Source organism: Trematomus bernacchii, unplaced genomic scaffold, assembly GCF_902827165.1.
Source record: "Trematomus bernacchii unplaced genomic scaffold, fTreBer1.1, whole genome shotgun sequence".
Lineage (NCBI taxonomy): Eukaryota > Metazoa > Chordata > Actinopteri > Perciformes > Nototheniidae > Trematomus > Trematomus bernacchii.
The window spans coordinates 1,619,525-1,642,052 of record NW_022987732.1 but is presented as its reverse complement, the minus strand read 5'-3'; the positions used below and the strand labels follow the sequence as shown (position 1 = coordinate 1,642,052).

At 40.2% G+C, this 22,528-nt stretch overlaps 1 protein-coding gene across 1 annotated transcript; it reads left to right on the top strand.

The window, feature by feature from the left end:
* The first annotated feature begins 1,349 nt into the window (after nt 1–1,349).
* Nucleotides 1,350–19,954, top strand: LOC117494793 (cortexin-3-like). The gene is made up of 3 exons (XM_034145760.1): nt 1,350–1,364; nt 5,660–6,022; nt 18,020–19,954. Exon 3 carries the CDS (start codon nt 18,099–18,101, stop codon nt 18,348–18,350), a length of 252 nt encoding a protein of 83 aa, XP_034001651.1. The 5' UTR covers nt 1,350–1,364; nt 5,660–6,022; nt 18,020–18,098; the 3' UTR covers nt 18,351–19,954.
* Nucleotides 19,955–22,528: the final 2,574 nt, after the last annotated feature.

The window sequence follows — 22,528 nt, the reverse complement described above, 5'->3', positions numbered from 1 at the left end:
GCTTCCTTGTATCTTGTCCTTATTTTCGTCCATTGTGCAAGAAAAATATCAGACTTGAATAAATTATTGTATCGTGATGTAGCATTTGGTATCGTATAGTATAGTAGAGAGTGGCATAGCGAACTATATCGTACATATCAAATCGTATCGTGACAAAGCGTATGAGTTGTATTTCATTTTATTATAACGTATCGCATCGCATCGAAAATGTATTGTATTGTATTGTGTCGTATCGTGTCGTATCGTATTGTATTGTATCATATCGTATTGTATCGTGTCGTATTGTATCGTGTCGTATTGTATCGTGTCGTATCGTATTGTATCGTATAGTATCGTATTGTATGATATCGTATCGTATTGTATCGTGTCGTATCGTGTCGTATCGTATTGTATCGTATCGTATTGTATGATATCGTATCGTATTGTATCGTATCGTATGGCCATGATTAACTTGTCCCTGACACATTTTTCAGATCTGAATCTAAAACCCAAACAGACCCTTTAGTGCAAGACGTGTCATAACCTAACCCTGAACTCTGAGCGATGTTTCGTCAGCTTTTAAATGTGTTCGATTTTTAAGTATGTCCAAAAATCATACAGTTGTAGTTTCAGCACCGAGGAGATGAGTCTGAGACGGAAGACGAGCATAATCTGATAGAAACACACCAGGGAACCAAAGATAGAGAGGCTGCCACACACACACACACACACACACACACACACACACACACACACACACACACACACACACACACACACACACACACACACACACACACACACACATTCAAGACATTCTCCGATTTTGAAAGCCTTTTATTCTTCCCTTTGCTCTAGACTGCCAATAACAGATATGTCAAATTGTGACGAGTGATAAAGGTTACTTTTTAAATATTATTACAATCTTGGGAAGTAAAGGTTTTTTTTTCCCCCGGATATCTCAAAAGCCAGTTCAGTCATCACCTTATACTAAAATGTGAAGCATGATCTTGAAGTAACCTTGTGTACATGCGAGATTCATCAAATAGGTTTAAAGATGTTCACAAAGAAATGCAGAACAAACTGTTGCTTAGTATGTTCACATGTCAGGCACACATGTACATGTACTGATAAACACATGCATCCATCACATCACATGCATGATGTAGTTCTGATTCCTGCTGATACACAGACCTGCTGCGGCTACCTGACAGTGAAAGGTGAAATTGTGCAGAAGTCTCCTCTCATTTCTCTCTGATCTTTGTCTTCTGAAGCGTGAGCTGAGGGCCGGGAGACTGACACAGAGGCAGCACCAACCAATCAGCTCCCTCCGCTGTTCTGAGCTGCCCAATCAGCATCTCCCAACCCATCATTTCATAACCATGGTGTGTACAGTGTGTTTCAAATGTGTGTTCTTACACTGAGGGTGTGAAATATATTTTTATATAACGGCTTGATTGACACACCATGTTCAGCAAAGTCACTGTTAGTTAACACAAATGTGATGATAAAGTTACAGGAACTTTGATCAGATAAAATAAACAATCTTTCACACTTCAATTCTCATTACTGCAGCAATTAAACAGATGTCATGTGAAATGTATGGTTGTTGTCATTAAAGTGCACGGTGCATAGTTTTGCATTAAACTTGTTTTTGCATACAAATGATGATTGCTAAATAAGAAGCTATTAGGCTGAGAGATCACGTTTGCACTTGAAGCCGTCTAAAATAAGCTCCAGATACCAACAAATTAGAAATGTTGAACTATGCAGATTTTTAAGAGAGACTTTTATGTTTTGACAGACTCAATGTTTTACATTTTACACTTCAAAACCTCTTTAAAACATTACATATTAAGATGAAAGTTATACATGCAGAACATTAAAGGGAATAACAAAACATATGTCCTTCTCAGTGTGGTCTCATCTTGATAATAGTTAAAGGGATGACTACATTAGAAACCTGCCGAGTAGTAGCTTTGGAAAATGTAGAGTTTCCTTTAATGGTTAAATCTTATCCACCTCAACTAACCTGGAAATGGGAAAGGTAACTAAATCTGCCAACTAGCACGTATAAACCTCACCGGTAGTTGCATGCAAAAACATCCTTTGATGCAAACCCCCTAACCCTCCTGTTGTCTTTGGGTGAAATCTGACCGATTTACTACTTTCATCAATCATAACTTTTTTGTTTTACATTCGATTGCATTAAGGCTTTATGATATCCTTCACAGTAGACATTTGAACATATACAATTGCTGATCACCACTTTCATTGCCTTTCGGATGATTTAGTCAACTTTGTAACACCCATGGTTTTCCCGGTCAAAAATGACCGCCATAAAGAAAAGGAATTAGTAACCATCCGGATCAGATAAAACACACACACACCCACCCCCACAGACACACACACACACACACACACACACACACACACACACACACACACACACACACACACACACACACACACACACACACACACACACAGAACAATTTGACACATGTCCCGCTCTTGTGTGCCCATCCCCCCACATGGATCACACCTGGCACACGCAATACATGTTCAGTGTCTATTCTTTGTATAGTTACTGCAGTTGTTCATGTATACCAGTAGTCTGATACAATATGTACAGTTTGAAAGGGTGTTAAATGAAATTTGGTTAATTGATTAATGTTTTTTTAATGGTTTTTGTGTTAATGTAATATTAGTTCAAACAGGACCGGTCAAATTTGACCGCGAACACCAAAGTAAGGGGGGAAACGAAGACAATAGGAGGGTTAAATGAACCAGCCTTAATCCAATAATTAAGATAGAGTCAGTTTAGGGTCACATACATATCGTTTTTGAACCCTTAAATGTTCCTATTTCTTGCGTTTACCACCAAGTATCAAGTATAACATTACGTCATTCTGTCACATTATGGTTGTTGTCTCTAAAGCTTGGTAAAAAAACGTGCACATGTGAGTGTTATAAATCAAACTTTTAGCAAGAAAGCAAATCAGCGCATTCCCCAAATAAAGAACTTTGTGCATAGATAGAGTGTTTATCTATTCTAGCTTTATTTGGGAGTAGTTCAAGTAGTTATTTTCTTATTCTGCAGTGAAGCTTTGGAAAGTATTCACTGTAATTAACTTCTCTTCTACGAGATAATATGAAGCTATAAACACATTTCATTACAGATAGAAATATAGATAAATACTGGATGGACTGAGTCAGTCTCTTGTAGTCCTCGTCATCCTCCACCAGGTGGCGATGTTTGCTCATGTTATGGATGTTGGAGTTCAGCTGCTGACAGTTATCTGAGGTCATTATGTAACTTGAGATCCCCCCTGACTCTCTGCATAGTCACTCTCTGACCTCCTGATGCACTGTCACTTCCTCTGGAGCTCAGCGGGACTTTCATGTGTCAGATAACAGCAAGAAGCCATCACACACACACACACACACACACACACACACACACACACGCGTCTCCGGGCTCCGGGCCCAGGCTGCTCTTTGAGCCGAGACCCCCGGACAGCATGCAGAATAAAAATCTTCTCTCTGACACCAAACTCTGAATACGTTGCTATTTGCAATCATCCTCTGCACACCTCCCTGAGAAAACCCTGCATCCTTTTCTCACATTGAAGCAGCGCATGCATGAATAGAGTTATGAAATTTATTTGCAAGTGCAACCCGGAAATTAGCATCGCAAGGGGTCCCTAGACAAAAAGTATTGGGGTTTCCCTTATTGGATTTTGGTATATTACAGTAAATAAGCTTTTTGGCAAACACACATTTACATGTTTTGTTCAGCAGGATAATCTTTACATATTAACAACACCTGAAGCTTAACTGAAGCGTAAATGCAATCGCGGGAGTAAAAGGGTGGTGGCTATAAAGGAACTTGATCACGGTCGCATGACTTCATTTTACCATCGCTAAGCTAAAGGCGGCTAATGTTTGGCGTCATGACGTTTATTCAATTATTTAGTCACTTGTTAGCAACCGCTGTTTTTATGAAACATAGAAGCTTCGGACATTCAACAGTGGACGTATATTATGTCATAGAACAAAAATCTTTTCAGCTTGTGTTAACCACAGATCTTATTTCAGGCGTCTTACCACAAACACTAAAAAAAAAACCGTTGACTTCGAGACGAGGGAACCAGAAGAGGTTAAATGTCATTCCTGCACCACTCTTTAGCCTTTTGACTGAGTTAATGTTGTGATGACTTTCTCTTGCTCTAAGACCGTCCATTTTCCTGCCAGCAGCACAACGTGGGGTATCCAATGGCTGCTTAAGACCCCCTTTGTTAGGATCACACACATCATGAAACTTGTTTTGTATCTCGTCCACACACACACACACACACACACACACACACACACACACACACACACACACACACAGAAGGGAGTGTTTCCTGCTTGAGATGCCCATCACACCTTTAGGGACTGCGGGTAGAAATGAGCTAATAGCTAAAACTGGCACAAATAATCTCTTCTCTTTAAGATTAATGCATTTTGATACGTGGTCCACTTTAATAAAGACATATCTTTAAAATCAAGGTTGCACTCAGCCGGTGCAACTAGAACATCTGCAGCCAAGTCTATGGAGGTGCACACAATGTTTTGCAGAATATTCTACTTATTTACCATCATGACAAAGTGTCTTCTTCAAGGATTAATAATAAGACGATAAAAAAGCACAGAGGTCACAAAAAACTCGACTTTGACAACTCCTACACACTTTAACGAGCATTTTTAATAACTTAAAATGTAGATGCCTATCACACCTTAACCTCTAAATGATGGCTGCTCACATCCATCCTGGGCAAGTAAAAAAAAACTGCAGCAAAGTGTATGGGTGTGCATGCCTTTCATTCATATTGCTTATCATAAATCCTGCAAAATATGCTCCTTATCATCATGACACTGTCTTCATAATATAATATATTGGTGTTGATGATAAGATACCAAAACATCATAAAAGTCACAATTAACTCAACTTTGATCCCTACGAGCATTTTTTATCACTTCTGCAAAATCTGCAGCAAAGTATTTTTGTAGAATATGCTAGTAAGGACAAAGTGTCTTCATAAATAATAAACCATAGCCTTTTAAAAAAGCACTAAGGGTTTGGCTCGTTGAAAACTAAAGTGCCTGTATGATCCTTTCAGTTTGTATCTTCATGGTTAAATGCACGTGTTGCTTTGAGAACATTTAAAGGTGGGGTAGGTAAGAAACCAGCTCGAGATCGCTAGAATTTGAAAATACACAGCCGGAAAAAATCTGCCACTTCCTTACAGAGCCCCTCCTCCAACACACACGAACGTGCACATGACCAATGAGGGCACGAGATAAGTTTGTGCACAGATGGAAGGCTGACAGGTAGGCCATCCAGTTATTTTAGCCGGGCCGGCTAAAATGATTGGTCGTGCTTTTTACAGTATTACGGCTTCCACAGATGACATTTTGTTATGGATATTTTGTCAAAGCACTTAAGATATTCATTGCTATCGGGATGTTAAGAGCATTCCATGGAATATAACAAAAAGTGTATCTCGAGCCGGTTTCTCAAACTTACCTACCCCACATTTAAGGATCGTGTAATAAAGTCATGCACACATTACGCACTTTTACGCATTTTTAATCTTGCTTCTTATATTTCTCTTTATTTTTTGGACTTCAGAATCACAGCCACACCTTTGTTCTCGTCCGCGTGCAACATACCTGCACGGAGGATTGCTATAGCAACAGGTTGCTAGTAGCGACGGGGTACCACCACCACCACCACATCCCTGCCTGTGTCTGCGGGGATGCGCGGCGCGTCAGGAGCAGTGGAGAGAGACAACACCAGCAGAGGGTGAGGCTCAGGCAGCAGAACCAGAAACATTACAACTGCGAGGCTCTTTTTTTTTTATTGTCTGCTTCTGTCATGCACTGAGGAGCCCTGCGGTTTCTTGCAAAGCTCGTGCGTTGTTGAAAACATACACGCCGACTCGCGCAGGATGGAGAGCTGAAGGAGATCCCCGAGCTCCCCTGATAACAACAGGTTAGTGTTGACACTCTCTCGGCCACCTGCAGCAGAGACTCTCTCCGTCCCCTCCACCCGGGAGCGTTTGCACCCCCAAAATGTGGGCATTTTACGCACGAGAGAGGAGACACATGAAGTCTTTGGATGCGTTTTGATGCACGTGTTGTGCGGAGAGGAGTCCGGCTGCAGGAGGCTCATGCACCGGCACTCTGTCATGATAATCTGCCGGTTTAACACCAGTTTCACACAGGAAATATTCACCTTTTAATACGTTTTATTTAAATAGCGGCTCTTGATTTTGCCCTGAGGCTGCGGGTGTGTCTACCTTTGACAGTGGATGGAACAAGCAACAAAAAAAATCAGTATATGAGGATATATGTTCTTACAGCACTCTTCCTTTATTTAAACATGTATTACATGCGTATTGTTGCATAAATGACGGCTTTTGTCAATTATTAATGTTTAGGCTATCCCCTTTTCTGATCATGTTCTTGCAATACTTGCATACAAATGTAACCCCCCTCATAAAAAATGTAGTTATAATCTAAATTATTAAGGCGAGATGCCCCGGGCAAAAAACAGATTCATGTGCACCTGTCCATTTTGAGATTTTGACTATTCTGCTTGTGTTTTTCGTTTAGACAAGTAATAAGAAAACACCTAAAATACACATTGAGGTGTTTATTTTACCTTGTCAAATTTCTAAATGCACCGAGCATTAGAAAATGTCTCATTTGTCTATTTAAACATTACACATGTTATTGTAGGATAACCAATCATCTGAAGTGTCATACTGATATGTATTAGTACAAGTAATACTTTCTATTACTCTATTCACCTGTAGTGTCTTGAAAAATGTACAATATTTAACTTTAAAGGCTCAATATTTGTTTTTTTGAAGCCATGAAGCTTGACTTCCGTACAGTAAGATATACCTTTACATTTTGTTCATATATCATTGATTTATGACATATTTATTCCTTAAAACACGGCGGAAATTGATTTTTGTTTCCTTCTCATTGACGGCTGTTGACGGTGTGTTCTGATTTATGGAGAGATACGAAGAGATATCCAATTTCCTCTTTGGACACCTTTGACTTCTTATAAGTCAACAAAATGAAATTCAGATTCACTTTCCTGATATGTATGCAAATTAAGACTTATTTAATAAGACGGAGCCTCATTTGCATATTTAAACATGACCTTTCAGAAAACTTTGATATTAAAAAAGTATCTTAATATATGCTAAATTATTTGGATTATATACCACATGTAGGCTACTATTGCTCTTAATTATGAAATAAATACAAGTCTATGAAGGTTTTTCTAATTGAAAGTCTTCCTGTTTCAATGTGTTTCTGATTAAAATACAGAGATACACCTTTGTTGATTCCCAGCAGGTAAATCTGGATACTGCAGAACACGAGTTTCAACAGCATTTGAAGATTGTAGACTTTAAAGTGACAGAGGTGTGATTTATAATTGAGTTAACAAGTTATTCTGCACCAGGCTAATATATGACATGAATAAGTAATGTGAGTGCCCTGCATTGATATAATAGTGTAACATAGCCTATTAACATAATATGATATATTATTGGGTATGAGATACATGAGGTGGAGTATACCTGCAATGATCAATGTATTAGTCTATGTTCAGGATAATAGAGATGTCCTGCTTTTCTTTGTTATATATCACAGTAAAATAAATGTCTGTCTGTTTGAAACTGACAGAACAAGATATTTAAAGACATCACCTTAGAATTTTTGAAAAACTGGGATGGACACTTTTCATTTTTTCTGACATTTACCAAACGTTTAATCTGGAAAGTATGACAAATAGTTGTTCCCTTCCTCCTTATAGTTGTATAGTATAACATGGTGCATATTGTATAATGATATTACTTGGTATAAGTCAAGGCTGTGGTACTTGAGTCGAGTCAGAGTTGCTATTATGGGCCAGAAATCTACTTTTAAATTAGCTACATTTGCAATTTGATAGCTTCATTACATCTAGCCAGTTAATTACTATCATTCCTGCATTAACAGAACTGAGCTGTTATTGAGCTGTGTGGGCGCGAGAGCAGAGGAATAGCACTGCAAAGGCACTATTGTATAAGTAGAGTACAGAAACATAACAGAGTATATAGTATAAATATGGTATAACATCGTGTTTGATATAATATGTAGTCAAGTCAAGGTTTTAGTACTTTAAGAGGACATACTATGCTCATTTTCAGGGTCATATCAGTATGTAGTGTCTCTATTTTAAAGAGTCCTCTCCTGCTGATGTTCAGGTGTATATCAGTATGTAGTGTCTCTACTTTAAACAGTCCTCTCCTGCTGATGTTCACGTGTATATCAGTATGTAGTGTCTCTACTTTAAAGAGTCCTCTCCTGCTGATGATCAGGTGTATATCAGTATGTAGTGTCTCTACTTTAAAGAGTCCTCTCCTGCTGATGTTCAGGTGTATATCAGTATGTAGTGTCTCTACTTTAAAGAGTCCTCTCCTGCTGATGTTCAGGTTCATATCAGTATGGAGTGTCTCTACTTTAAAGAGTCCTCTCCTGCTGATGATCAGGTCTATATCAGTATGTAGTGTCTCTACTTTAAAGAGTCCTCTCCTGCTGATGTTCAGGTGTATATCAGTATGTAGTGTCTCTACTTTAAAGAGTCCTCTCCTGCTGATGTTCAGGTGTATATCAGTATGTAGTGTCTCTACTTTAAAGAGTCCTTTCCTGCTGATGTTCAGGTGTATATCAGTATGTAGTGTCTCTACTTTAAAGAGTCCTCTCCTGCTGATGTTCAGGTTCATATCAGTATGGAGTGTCTCTACTTTAAAGAGTCCTCTCCTGCTGATGATCAGGTGTATATCAGTATGTAGTGTCTCTACTTTAAAGAGTCCTCTCCTGCTGATGTTCAGGTGTATATCAGTATGTAGTGTCTCTACTTTAAAGAGTCCTCTCCTGCTGATGTTCAGGTGTATATCAGTATGTAGTGTCTCTACTTTAAAGAGTCCTTTCCTGCTGATGTTCAGGTGTATATCAGTATGTAGTGTCTCTACTTTAAAGAGTCCTCTCCTGCTGATGTTCAGGTGTATATCAGTATGTAGTGTCTCTACTTTAAAGAGTCCTCTCCTGCTGATGTTCAGGTGTATATCAGTATGTAGTGTCTCTACTTTAAAGAGTCCTCTCCTGCTGATGTTCAGGTGTATATCAGTATGTAGTGTCTCTACTTTAAAGAGTCCTCTCCTGCTGATGTTCAGGTGTATATCAGTATGTAGTGTCTCTACTGGGACATGTCTCCATGCTTTAATGTTCAGAAAGCTCTTTATTGTTCTCATACTGTCTGTGCTGCAGCACCTCTTTTCACCCTCTGTCTGAAACCAGAGCCCAGTCTTCTCTGATTGGTTAGTTGGCCGGCTCTGTTGTGATTGGTCAAGCGCTTGCTTAGAGCTGTCCCGCCCCTTAGCCTATCACGTACAATGTGTTGGAGCGCTAGAGAAGTGCGTATATAGTGATGTCATTATCTTACAGAAGAAAACAAAGGAGTCCAAAGGAGGCATTTGGGAAACTTTGTGATTGTAGCCTTTGCAGACCATGAACATGCACATAAACCTACAGTATATAACACACTGCAGGAGAGGGAAAACACCACAAGGCATAATAGGGCTTCTTTAATATGCATTGAGGCATTCCTAGCGTTACAATTTTTTTTTGGGAAAAAACATATTAGAGGGAAAAACAATACAACTTTAAGGAATAAACACATGTGTTAAAATTCACATTCCTACATACATACGGATACGTTTGGTTGTTCTACTCACAGTTGCCTTTCAACAGCTTCCCGTGCAGTTTTCTGATAACTCAGCAGAACATTTATATATTGTGTAATGATTGACGACAAGCTGGAAAATGAAGTCCAATAATTCCCCTAAACCTTTTCATTTCACCCACTCTCACGCACTCTGAATTCACCATTAGTCATAGCCATTACCCACACACACACACACACACACACACACACACACACACACACACACACACACACACACACACACACACACACACACACACACACACACGGACGGACGGACACAGAGAGAGACAGACAGACAGACAGACAGACAGACAGAGAGAGATGGATAGACAGACAGACAGACACAGAGAGAGACGGATAGACAGACACACAGACAGACGGACAGACACAGAGAGAGATGGATGGATAGACAGACAGACGGATAGACAGACAGACAGACAGACAGACGGATAGACAGACAGACAGACACAGAGAGAGACGGATAGACAGACACACAGACAGACGGACAGACACAGAGAGAGATGGATGGATAGACAGACAGACGGATAGACAGACAGACAGACAGACACAGAGAGAGACGGATAGACAGACAGACAGACAGACACACAGACAGACACAGAGAGAGATGGATGGATAGACAGACAGACGGATAGACAGACAGACAGACACAGAGAGAGACGGATAGACAGACAGACAGACAGACACACAGACGGATAGACAGACACAGAGAGAGACGGATAGACAGACAGACAGACAGGCAGACAGACACACAGACAGACGGACAGACAGACAGACAGACGGACAGACAGACAGACAGACACAGAGAGAGATGGATGGACAGACAGACAGACAGACAGACAGACAGACAGACAGACAGACAGACAGACAGACAGACAGACAGACAGACAGACAGACAGACAAAGAGAGAGATGGATGGATAGACAGACAGACAGACAGAGAGACAGACACAGAGAGAGATGGATAGACAGACAGACAGACAGACAGACACAGAGAGAGATGGATAGACAGACAGACAGACACAGAGAGAGATGGATAGACAGACAGACAGACAGACAGACACAGAGAGAGATGGATAGACAGACAGACAGACACAGAGAGAGATGGATGGATAGACAGACAGACAGACAGACAGACAGACAGACAGACAGACAGACAGACAGACACAAACGATGTCCGTTTCCCACTCACTTCCTGTCAGTGTTACTCTCGGTGTCTGACATGTCACTGATGGTGTACAGATGGGACTAAAATAACTTGTGCTTCTATAAAAAGCGGTTAACTTTCCAACAATCAGACTTAGTATCTGTGTTTCTGTCACATCTGGAGGCTATTTCAGATCTTCAGAGGCAAGCTTTTGTTCCTAAGATGTAGCTGCTGATGATCAAAGAACATATAAAAGACGGATTAAAAGACCTTCTTCGAATGGCGGAGAGTTTTCCTTCAAACGTGAATATTTATTTCTAAACTTGTCGGCAGAAGCTGTGAAGGAAAGCTTTACACTCTCATCGTGGAGCTGCTGATGATGTACATGTTGGGGGTCTTTGAAGTGCATTATATAAGCATATTGGCCCTCTAATACTCAGTAACCTCAGCGATCCTCTTTGGAGGACAAGATTATGATTTGACAGCTGATGGAAACGCGGCGGAAAAAGAAAAACCGCCCGTTCCTTATCGTTCCCCAAAGTAAGGGCGATGAATCACGGCTGTGAAACATCATTTTTCTGGGTTTTAAGTGTGATGGATTACATGCTTCTGATCAGCAAAGCAAGGGTAAAGTCGTCTCTCTCTGTCTCCGTCTCCGTCTCCGTCTCTGTCCTCCTGAGAGTGGCCTGCAGAGGTTTCATTGTATTTCTTCAGGCAGAAAGAGACAGCTCTCCTGACCGAATGTCACATAACATCCCCCCCCCCCCACCTCACATCCCAAGTGATAGTCAGTCTCTCCGACAGCTCTTCATGCTTACAGGAGCGTGACCGAGACACACAACACGGAAAAAAGATTTTTAGTTCTGGCTATGCAAATCCTTCTAAGAGGCAATTTAAAAAATGGTAATGATCTAATAAATCTGTAAATGATTGGAGAGCCTGTTTAGGAACGTGTTTAGCGTACGAGTAAAGCCTATTCCACAGTATAAACACTATGTTTTATTTCCTTCATTCCAGCTGTTTCCTTTCTGTTTGTAACATTTTATTTGACAGAAAAGCTCCTAAGATGTTGTGACGCAGCAGCATGTTTACAGAAACCATTCCGAGATAGACAAATGGAGAAAGGATCAATCATTTTACAGAGCAGTTCTTTCTAACCTCATGCACCTACTGCAAATATGTCCATGCACAGTTTCTCAATACAATAGACAATTGTATAGAACGTGTGTTTACTGTTGCTTCACATCAGTGTTTCCCTGACAGCCACAACATTACATTACATGTCACTTGTTAGACGCTTTTATCCAAGGCGACTTACATACTCAATACTGTGGACAATCCCCACAGGAGCAATTTGGGGTGAAGTGTCTCAGGGACACAACGACATGCTGGCTGCAGTGGGGTTTGAACCTGTGCTCCCCTGGATAGAAAAGTTCACATCCTGTCAATTCTTCAGATGTTCCTATACTCTTTGCCTTTTCCATCATATTGATGTGTGTGTCATTTACCATATCTCACTTCAACAAGCAATCAATGTCAGTTTCACAAGTAGATATTTGAAAGTGACAACAATCTAAAAAAGTTAAGAAAACTTCAGATAATCGCATCTGACTGCATATTCGTAGAACCATGCAATTACGTTGGGGAACAAATAGGATTTATGTCCAAAGCTACAGAAATAACACACATAAAGATAATAACTATCTGTCTGTGACCATGACTCAGGCTTAAATAAACAATTTGTTCTGCAGTGCTCGTGTATGGCAAAACATGTCAAACTGGGCTGCAGTAATCACGTATAGCTGTTCACGTATAACTCCCATTTTGATGGAAACAAGTGGAGAACAGATGAATCATTCTACAGAGCTAGTTTCTCTCTAACCTCCTGTACTGCAAATATGTGCATGAACATTTTCTCAATTCAATAGACAATTGTTTACTGTTGCTTCATATCAATGTTTCCCCGACAGCCACACACAAAATACATCTCTGCAGTCATGATCAAATAAACAAGAAAGAGAAGAAGGTAAAACCTGCTTCTGCAACTTCTCATTCTGTAAATTATTCAGATGTTTCTATATCTTTGCTTTAACCCTTAGATGCCCGAGTGACTGGACCCTACACTCGTCCCTAAGTGGGTCAAAAAGGACCCGTATTAGAATAATATGTGTTTTTATGCCATTTTTGTCATTTTGGTCCAGAAAAAAATCCCTTGTATAATATTTAGTATTATATTTTGGTTCACACTAGAAATATTTTATATTTAATTTTTCACTATTTATAATTTTAGACATTTTTTTTACATTTTGAAAAAAAGGTTTTGAACATATTGATGCAAAGATCTCCGCTATTCTGAGACCCTCACAGTATTCCAGTCCCTTTTCAAAACTCATCTCTTCTCCTCTTGTCTACTCATAGCCCACCCCCCATCAATCCATGCCGGTTGATCAAGTTTGATAGTCCTATACCCCCCACCCTAACCTTCCCTTATATTGTAAAGCGATTTTGAGTCCTTGAAAAGCCCTATACAAATATAATGTATTATTATTATTATTATTATTATTATTATTATACTCACAGGTATCAGATCTTGCTGTGTAAAATAATCTTCCTGAGAGGTGTCACTTGTGTGTCCACAGTGAATGTATTCCTGACAGCAACAGGTGATAAGAATCAAAGGTTCCCAGAGGATTCCATAGAAAATGCATGCGGGTCATTTTTGACCCACTTATGGAAGCTTGGGGTAGAAATACAAAAACTACAATTTCTTAAAATGTAAATTAAAAATTTGAATGGCATGATATCCAAAACATGTTTTTTTGAGGAATAGCTGGAATATGAAATAATAATAAAAAGGTAATTACAAAGATAATTCAAGAAAACCACCTCACCGGGTCAAAAAAGACCCACTTATGCATCTAAGGGTTAACAGATTGTGTTGGATTATTTATCGTGTCTTGGGCGTTTTAAGAAAACATTCAAATGAAACACGCGACCAATCATGTGTTCCCATGTAGACATAACTTAATTTTAAAGTGACAACAAGCTAAAAGGTTTTGGAAACTTCAGATAATTGCCTCTGACTGCTCATGCTTGGAGCTATGCAATTACGTTGGGGAACAAATAGGATTTATATCCACAGCTACAGAAATAACACACACCATAAAATCCCTTTTTGCAGAAATAACAATCTGTGCCGACTCACGTGCCTCAGGTTTAAATAAACCATTTGTTCTGCAGTGCTCCTGTATTGTGCAACAAAACAATTTAAATTGTAAAACTGGGCTGCAGTGATCCCTCGCTTTGTCAATAAACTCCCATTTTGATGGAGAATGGTTCAATCATTTTACAGAGATACTTTCTTTCTAACCTCATGTACAAATATGTGCATGCATATTTTCTCAGTACAATAGACAATTTGAAAAGGCATTTGTTTACTTCAACTTCATATTCAGATGATTTGGTTTTTATTGTATTAATGTCTCAGGCTTTTCGAAAGTATTCTAATAAAACAAGCAACCAATGCACGTTGACATCACTTGATTTTGAAGTAATCACAAGCTAAGAAGTCAAAACTTAAGATAATTGCATCTGACAATTAAGTTGGGAAACAAATAGGATGTTTGTCCAAAGCTACAGATATAACACTCAAAAAAGATTCCCTGCATAAAGAAAGCAATCTGTCTGAGAAGACCCACATCTCCACGGTTTAAATAAACCATTTGTTCTGTAGTGTTCCTCTATTGTACAAAAGAATTGTAAAAATTGTAAAGCTGGCTCGCAGCAATCTTTCTGAGAGTTTGCTCATCAAAAGACACAAAACGATGAGCAGTCCTTGTGGCTGTTTTTCTTTTGGATGAATTTGACCTCTGACTCTCTTTATAGAACAGACGAGCCAACGGTCCTCTCCAGATTTAATGTGATGGGCTTCTTCTTGCCAGAACAAATGATCCAGACAGAAAGCTGCTTCCTGATCAAAATAATTCATGAGTAAATCGTGTCCAATGCTAACAAGTGAGCACCTGTGGGGTCTCTGCTGTGGGAGTAATTACTGTGAGTCCCTAATCTCTGTTGTGCTGAGACTTAACCAAAGTGTATTAGATTTGACATCTGCAAGGTATGTGCTTAGAATAGAAGTTGTTGGATTTAAAAGTGTTTCTCCTGTTTGCCCTCTGAGAGTAGCGAACCTGATCCAGCCCAAGGCCATTTCAGACCTCATTAACCTGGCGGGGGCCCCAATAAAAACAAGCTATTGGGCCCCTGTTCATTTGTAATCCAATTAAAAGACTTAAATCAATGTAAGCCTGTTTCTCAAAACTTTCCATCTTCCTTACTCATACTGTGGCTCTCAGACCCATTGCTTCCCGAAAAGACTCACTGAGGTTCTTGGCAAATGTGGCTCAAACTGAGGTATATAATGCATTTGTTGGGGACTATACTTCCAGCGTTTGGCCCCTCCGCTGCAGGGATTCTCAAACTTTTGTAACTTATTATCCACTTCTGATTGTTAAAAAGTTTTCCAGGACCAAAAATGGCATGACAAAAAAAGGAGAGAATATAAATTGGACTGTAAATAAGCCGTTGTCAGCTGTAATGACCAAAATAAATGTTCAGTGAGTCACTTCTAGAGCGGTAATAACTGAAGTTTGGTGGGAGCTTCCTCCCCCTGTAACTTTGAGTACATATCCACAGTGTTAGGTAAGGTATGCTCCTCTCAAAGCAGAAAGGGTTTCTTGCTACGAGCTACATTAGCATCAGCAATAGCTAGCTTTCAAATAGAGTGGCGCAGTGGTGACGTATTTTTGTAAGCTAACCCGGAAATTAGCATCGCAAGGGGTCCCTAGACAAAAAGCATTGGGATTTCCACATTGGATTTTGGCATATTACAGAAAATAAGCTTTTTGGCCAACACACATTTACATGTTTTGTTCAGCAGGATAATCTTTACATATTAACAACCAACCCAGTCTCATGGCATTTCATGTAATAGTCACAAAATTAATTTAATCTATTGATTCGTGTTCACCAACATGATTTTCACATTTTTTTCGTGTCACACAGAACGATTTTAAAAGCAATGTATGTCTATTGGTAGTATGTTTCGTGCCTGCACCACGTCTTTTTGTCCGGTCGGGTCTTGGAAGACCAAAAGCTGTGTGGTTCATAAAAACATTTTCTTACTCAATATCTTACCCTAAGCCTAACCCTATCCCTTTTATTTTAAATTGTATAATGTCGGAGTTTTTTTGCCGTCCGTGAGGAAAATAAATGGCAAAGAACCTCAGAATACTGAAATCTGTATTTTTAAAATCTTTAATTTGTTATTATTTGGTGCAGGCACGAAACCTACTACCAATATAAATACATTGCTTCTAAAATCGTTCTGTGTCAGAATACTGAAATCTGTAGTTTTTAAATCTGTTTTTCCTTCTAATTTGTTATTATTTAAATTGCTTTTTAAATCGTTCTGTGTGACACGAAAAAAATTGGCGAAATCGTGTTGGTGAACACGAATCAATAGATTATATATGACTATAACACGAAATGCCGTGAGACTGTGTTGTAACAACACATGAAGCTTACAGTAGCTGAAGCGTAAATGCTATCGCAGGAATAAAAGGGTGTTAGCTATAAAGGAACTTGATCACGGTTGCATGACTTCACGTCACCATGCTAAGCTAAAGGCGGCTAATGTACGCAGCACAACATCCAGTGCACACATACACAGGACAATCATGCATCCTAAAGTGACTAAGTGGCATTCATTATACAAGTGCATAGTGGATTGTGCTTCCACTGGCATGTAGTCCATAACAATATCAGATCATGATCAGTAGTGTTGACAATAAATATTTCATATACTTTCAAATGAGAGATGGTGTTGTTTACAGAATGTCCTGCGAAGCATCCTTGATTCATTGATACTTAACTTAAATGATATGTATTTCTAAACATGTACTTCTATTACAATAGCACTCAGATTCTCACCTTCAGCCCTGCAGCATTCAGTTATCCAGCCTTTGTTTGTATGCATGCCTCATTCCTGTATCCTTGTCTGAAAGCACATACATGGGACTGTTTAAAGCTGAATGGCGCCACTGGAAATGGGTTTCACAGCAATATAATTAATTGGAGTCCCGATTGGAAATGTAAGACTTGCATGCTGTGGTTTAATGAAGCCAGCTACACATCTACTTCCAGTGTTGCTTCCAATAAATGTTGCATAACTAAAACTCAAAAGCCCCTGAGCTGCAGGAATACGAGGCCAAAAGAGTCCCCTGGGATTCCTATTTTATTACCGAGCGGGCTTTTTGCCTGGAGGTTCAAAGATAAACTCATCTGACAGCCACTCTCTTCTGGCCTGAGTTTGTTTTGTCCCCCCTCATCTTTTTTAAGAGTTCAAGAGTTTGCTTTCAGTTTTTAACAATCACATTAAGTTGATATATCTGTTTGCTGTCAGAGGACACCAGAATAATCCGTGTGTTTTTGGATTGTCTCGCAGAAAAAAGTGGTCTAAAGGCCAAAGATTCACGAGGGAAGTCTTAAAACAGGTTTAAATATTCTTATTTTGGGAATTGAAAAGAAAAGTGGTTTAAAGGTCAAAGATGGGTTCGGGTAACAGTGAAACAGGGAAAACGTGTTGTCTGCAAATGGGTGAAAGAAAAGGATGAAAGGAATATAAAAAGGTGAGAGAACTGTCAAAGGAACTGTCATTTCACGGGAAGACTAGGGGGTAGAGGAATGTGAGAATTTGGTTCGGGATGTTGTCAAATATCTGGAACAAACTCCCAGAAACCTGCAGGTCCGCTGCAACTCTGACTACTTTTAAATCCAGGCTGAAGACTTCCTTTTTGCCGCTACTTTTAATTGAACTATTCACATCTTACACTGCACTGTAACTTTTATTCATGTACCTGTTATTCATGTTTTATTATCTTTGCTTTTTAATGTTTCTAATGTGTTTTATGCACTTTGAATTGCCTTGTGTTGAAAAGTGCTATATGAATAAACGTGCCTCACCTTGCCTTGCAGGTCTGATCCTCTGAACCCCATCTTCAATTCCTAAATCTTTACACAACCGGAAAACGAGCTGGAGCCGAGACGATCAAGCATGGATGTGCCGCGGATGGCTGAAGGCCTCTTCAGCAGCACGCTGTCCTCGTCAGGCGGCGGACATCACGTGTCCTCCTACCTGACGCTGGAGCAGAAGGCGGCCTTCATCTTCGTGCTGCTGCTCTTCATCTTCCTGGCGCTGCTCATCGTGCGCTGCTTCCGCATCCTGCTGGACCCGTACCGCAGCATGCCCTCGTCCAACTGGACTGACCACACCGAGAAGGACACGTTCGATTACCGCATCGTCTAACAAGTGCGCAGTATATATATATATATTAGAAAAAAAAAAATAAAAGACTGAACAAATGACTGCTAATTCACCAGGATAAACGACACCCATCACCGGAAACTTTGGCTGAAAAGATGGTGGATTGACGTTGAAAACGAGCGCTAACAAACAGCTTCTCCCTGCCAAATCAGAAAATTCTCCACCACAAGAAGACAACCAAGGATTATGCTACGAATTATCGATCAAACCTTCAGTCCAGGCGATGCACCGGAGCGAGTTACGGTCACTTCCTTCCCCTGGCATCAGCTCTCCTGTGGACTACCTCTTCCTCCTCCATCTTGGCGCTTGGAAGACTTTCCGCACATCTCACACAGGGTCAAATATCTTTTGAGGTCCAAGCCAGTTGAACAGTGTTTACATCTTATCACGTTTACGTCCTTTAGATTTTTATTGATAATGTAGACAATCAGTGTTTCAAATAGTTGGTGAGAAAAACAAGCTAATCGCTGAGGTTGATGCGATACTGTTAGTTTTGGCGTTTTTTTATTTCGTGGACGGACACAGGCGGTCCAAAAGACTTTGTACGACTGATATTATTCAAGCGAAGAGGAATTTATTGCCTTATGTCTTAGTAAGATATTCTGTGCTGGTTGTTACCTTCTAGACAGCGAGGAAAGGTTGGTATCAACGTCTTAAAGCAGGTTAAATAATCACAAAGAAGGAAACTGTGTGGAAAAGTTCTCCCTTTAATGTCAAAGGTTTGGACAGATACTTGATCAGTGTGTGCGATACAAAAAACAAATTGTCCTTTAAAATCGTGCGGGACTCTTCGGTGTCCCCGTCTTTTATATGTCAACAACCAAAAGAGGTATTGAGGAAAACAACGTTTACTGTGCTGTGTACCGTGTGCCTAATTTGAAACAAGATTGATGTTTTTGGAAAGAGAATGAAAATGGGTTATTGTCTTTTAATGTCTTTTTTTTTTGGTTTAGTGCCCATTTCAAGAAACCTAAACAGCATTTCACTGCCTGAGGTATATTGACAGTTGGTATGCCGCAGATCTGCCGAGATTTGATGGTGAAGATGACGATACATTTTCACATCAAACCCTTTAAGAAGTGACGCTGAGGCTCTTTCGTTGGGCAATTTTTCAACTGTGCGCCTTATAGTGTAGATTGTTTACAGTATCGTAGGTGGCGGAGATGCTGGAATCAGCCAATCACTGATGCGACTGTGTCTTTGCACTTCACGGAGATGTCATACAACCCGCTAAAAAATAAGAAAAAATAAACCAGCCCTGCTCTGTCGCACCAGTCGGGACAGGAAGTGAACTCTGACCCTTTCAACGGCGTGTGATGTTCTTGTGATCTGCTGTGGCCTTTTCCTACCTGTCGCAGATGTGATGGGATATTGTGCTGAGGTGATGTGCCCCCCCCCCCCCTACCCCTGCATGTGTTTCTTGCTCTCTCCGTGCATGATAAATGGTGAAGTGCTTTAATCCTGATGTTGTAGCTGTGGGTCAGTTTTCTCAAGCAGCTATTTTTTCTCGTCTGTATACTGCAGCCTTTTTCTTTCGATCTGTATTTCGCCCGGAGCCACCGTTTCCTTTTTTCTAATAAAAATGATCAGAGTTCACAACTGCCTTTGTAATGTGTTTTATTTCCTGAGCTTCATTCACAAGGCGTTACAAGTGGCAGGTGTTAAAGACAAACAAAAAATGGTTCTTCCAAGCCCACCCGGCCCTTTTGAAGGCGGACGTGGACGCCTGAGGCTCCTTCCATTCTTTCACCATTTTATCAGCGACTGGCAGCGGTAGCCGGCAGGTGTCTGGATGGGTACAGAAAACCCAGACACTCTGTCTCGCTTCACACACACACACACACACACACACACACACACACACACACACACACACACACACACACACACACACACACACACACACACACACACACACACACACACACACACACACACACACTCAATTCTCCGGGCTCCGGGCCCAGGCTGCTCTTTGAGCCGAGACCCCCAGACAGCATGCAGAATAACAATCTTCTCTCTGACACCAAACGCTGAATACGTTGCTATTTGCAATCATCCTCTGCACACCTCCCTGAGAAAACCCTGCATCATTTTCTCACATTGAAGCAGCGCATGCATGGATAGAGTTATGAAATGTGTTTGCAAGTGCATCTGTTCTGTGTTACTTAACAATTCTGCTGATATCACACATCCCCACGTTTTATTTGTATTTCTTTTTAGGGAGGGCCGGGGAGCTGAAGCGGATCAGAATATTAAATGCGAGCTGATCCCACATCGGAGAAATGTGCAGTCTCTGCTTTTTGGATTACTGTGTAGGAGACATCCTACGTTTGTACTGGAGCTTTTTCACTGTTTGCAGATTTAAAAAAAAAGTCCAAACAGTGTTGTTGATTCCTCCTCGGCTCATTATAGCTGTAGTGTGAGAGCAGAACTAAACCTGTATCTTGTTTCTCGTACAGAAAGCTGCTCTCGCTTAATGCATGTTGGCAGTTTGTTACACAAGCAGCTGCAGAAAGTAAAGACGAGCTGCTGGGAGGATTAGCTCTGGATATTTATCATTTAAAAACAATTACACCTGCATCCAAGAGTGATTGTAACACCTTGAACGTTACCAATCCCCCAGAAACCTCAATTTATCCAGAGATACTCTTTGTGTTTCAACGACTGTCACCCAAGACGTTTCACTCTCTGATCATTAAGTGCAATACCCAAAATAGAAACAAATCATTTTGGAACAAAAGCCTTCATTCTCGCTTTCTTAAATCTCATTAGCTGGTGCCAGACAAAGATAATAATCCAAGCCAAACACGCCCTAACACAGCTCGTTGGAGCGCAGTTACCATTATGGATCAATATCCCTGTCATGCTTTATGCAACAGGACTCATATTAAAGAAAGCCTCTGATAATTGAATTATTTTCATTCCCCGCTGTGCACGCTCAGACGCTTTAAACGGAAGCCCCGTTTCACTATTCAGCCTCCAGTTAATTTGCTGGTCTCTGAGCAGGACTGTTCCCCTGTGAATGTGAAAGAACGGTGCGCGAGGACATAAAGAAGGAGACTGCTGATATTCTTAAATTAATTTCGCAGCGATTTCTCTGAGAGCCGCTGGCGTTTACAGCAGTCTGTCAACTCTTCACAGAACAGCATGAGGCTTCAGGGACACCAGAGAAAACATGATTCTGAGCATTATTTAAAAAGGACTCAGGCCTGCAGCTCCCAGAGAAATATTTGGAAAACAGTCAAGGTCTATCTTTGTGGAAACAGGCCTGTGATGATGATGCTTTAGAAAGATGAAGGATCAGAGAAGTGATTGCGATTCATCCTGAGTGGAATATGAATGTCACAGCGATCAATCCAATTGTTTTTGAGACATTTTACTCAAAACCATTCAAGTCAAGCATGTGTTAGTGTGAAAAAAAGTCGGAGGGTTACACAATTCACTATGTGTTGTCGTCTAAGGATGATGAATGTTTAAAGGGACCTTATTATGCTACATTCAGATTTCATTTTTATATGTAGTGTCTCTACTGGGACATGTCTCCATGCTTTAATGTTCAGAAAGCTCTTTATTTTTCTCATACTGCCTGTGCTGCAGCACCTTTTTTCACCCTCTGTCTGAAACCAGAGCCCAGTCTGCTCTGATTGGTTAGCTGACCGGCACTGTTGTGATTGGTCAACCACTTAGTGATGTCCCGCCCCTTAGCCTATCACGTACAATGTGTTGGAGCGCTAGCCAATAGAAGCGCCAGTATTACATATTGATGTCACTTAGGGAAAACCCCCAAAAGCAAAATAGAGCATCTTTGAACATAATTTCATGGCAACTGATCCTGTATTTTGTTTTTTAATATACTGTATATTATAATTGGTTTTTAAAGTGACATTGAATCATCTGCCTAGGGACTCAATATGATAGATAGAAACAAAATAATTTAAAATGTCCTTTTGGCTAACTCTGGGGCATTTACAACAATTAGCCTTGTTGTGCACTGTCCCTAATAAACTAATTACAATTTTTTTTTAAACTTAAATAATGAATTGCCATCCCTAAAAAATATATAAAGTCCCACCAACACAAGCTATACCCTCAAATGTGTATGTGTTTTTCAGTATATTGTATTGAAGTGTACTTTATAAGAAGGTATTTCATGCTGT

Excerpts from the sequence above, each read along its gene's own strand:
- LOC117494793 (XM_034145760.1), top strand. The coding sequence starts at position 18,099 with ATGGATGTGCCGCGGATGGCTGAAGGCCTCTTCAGCAGCACGCTGTCC.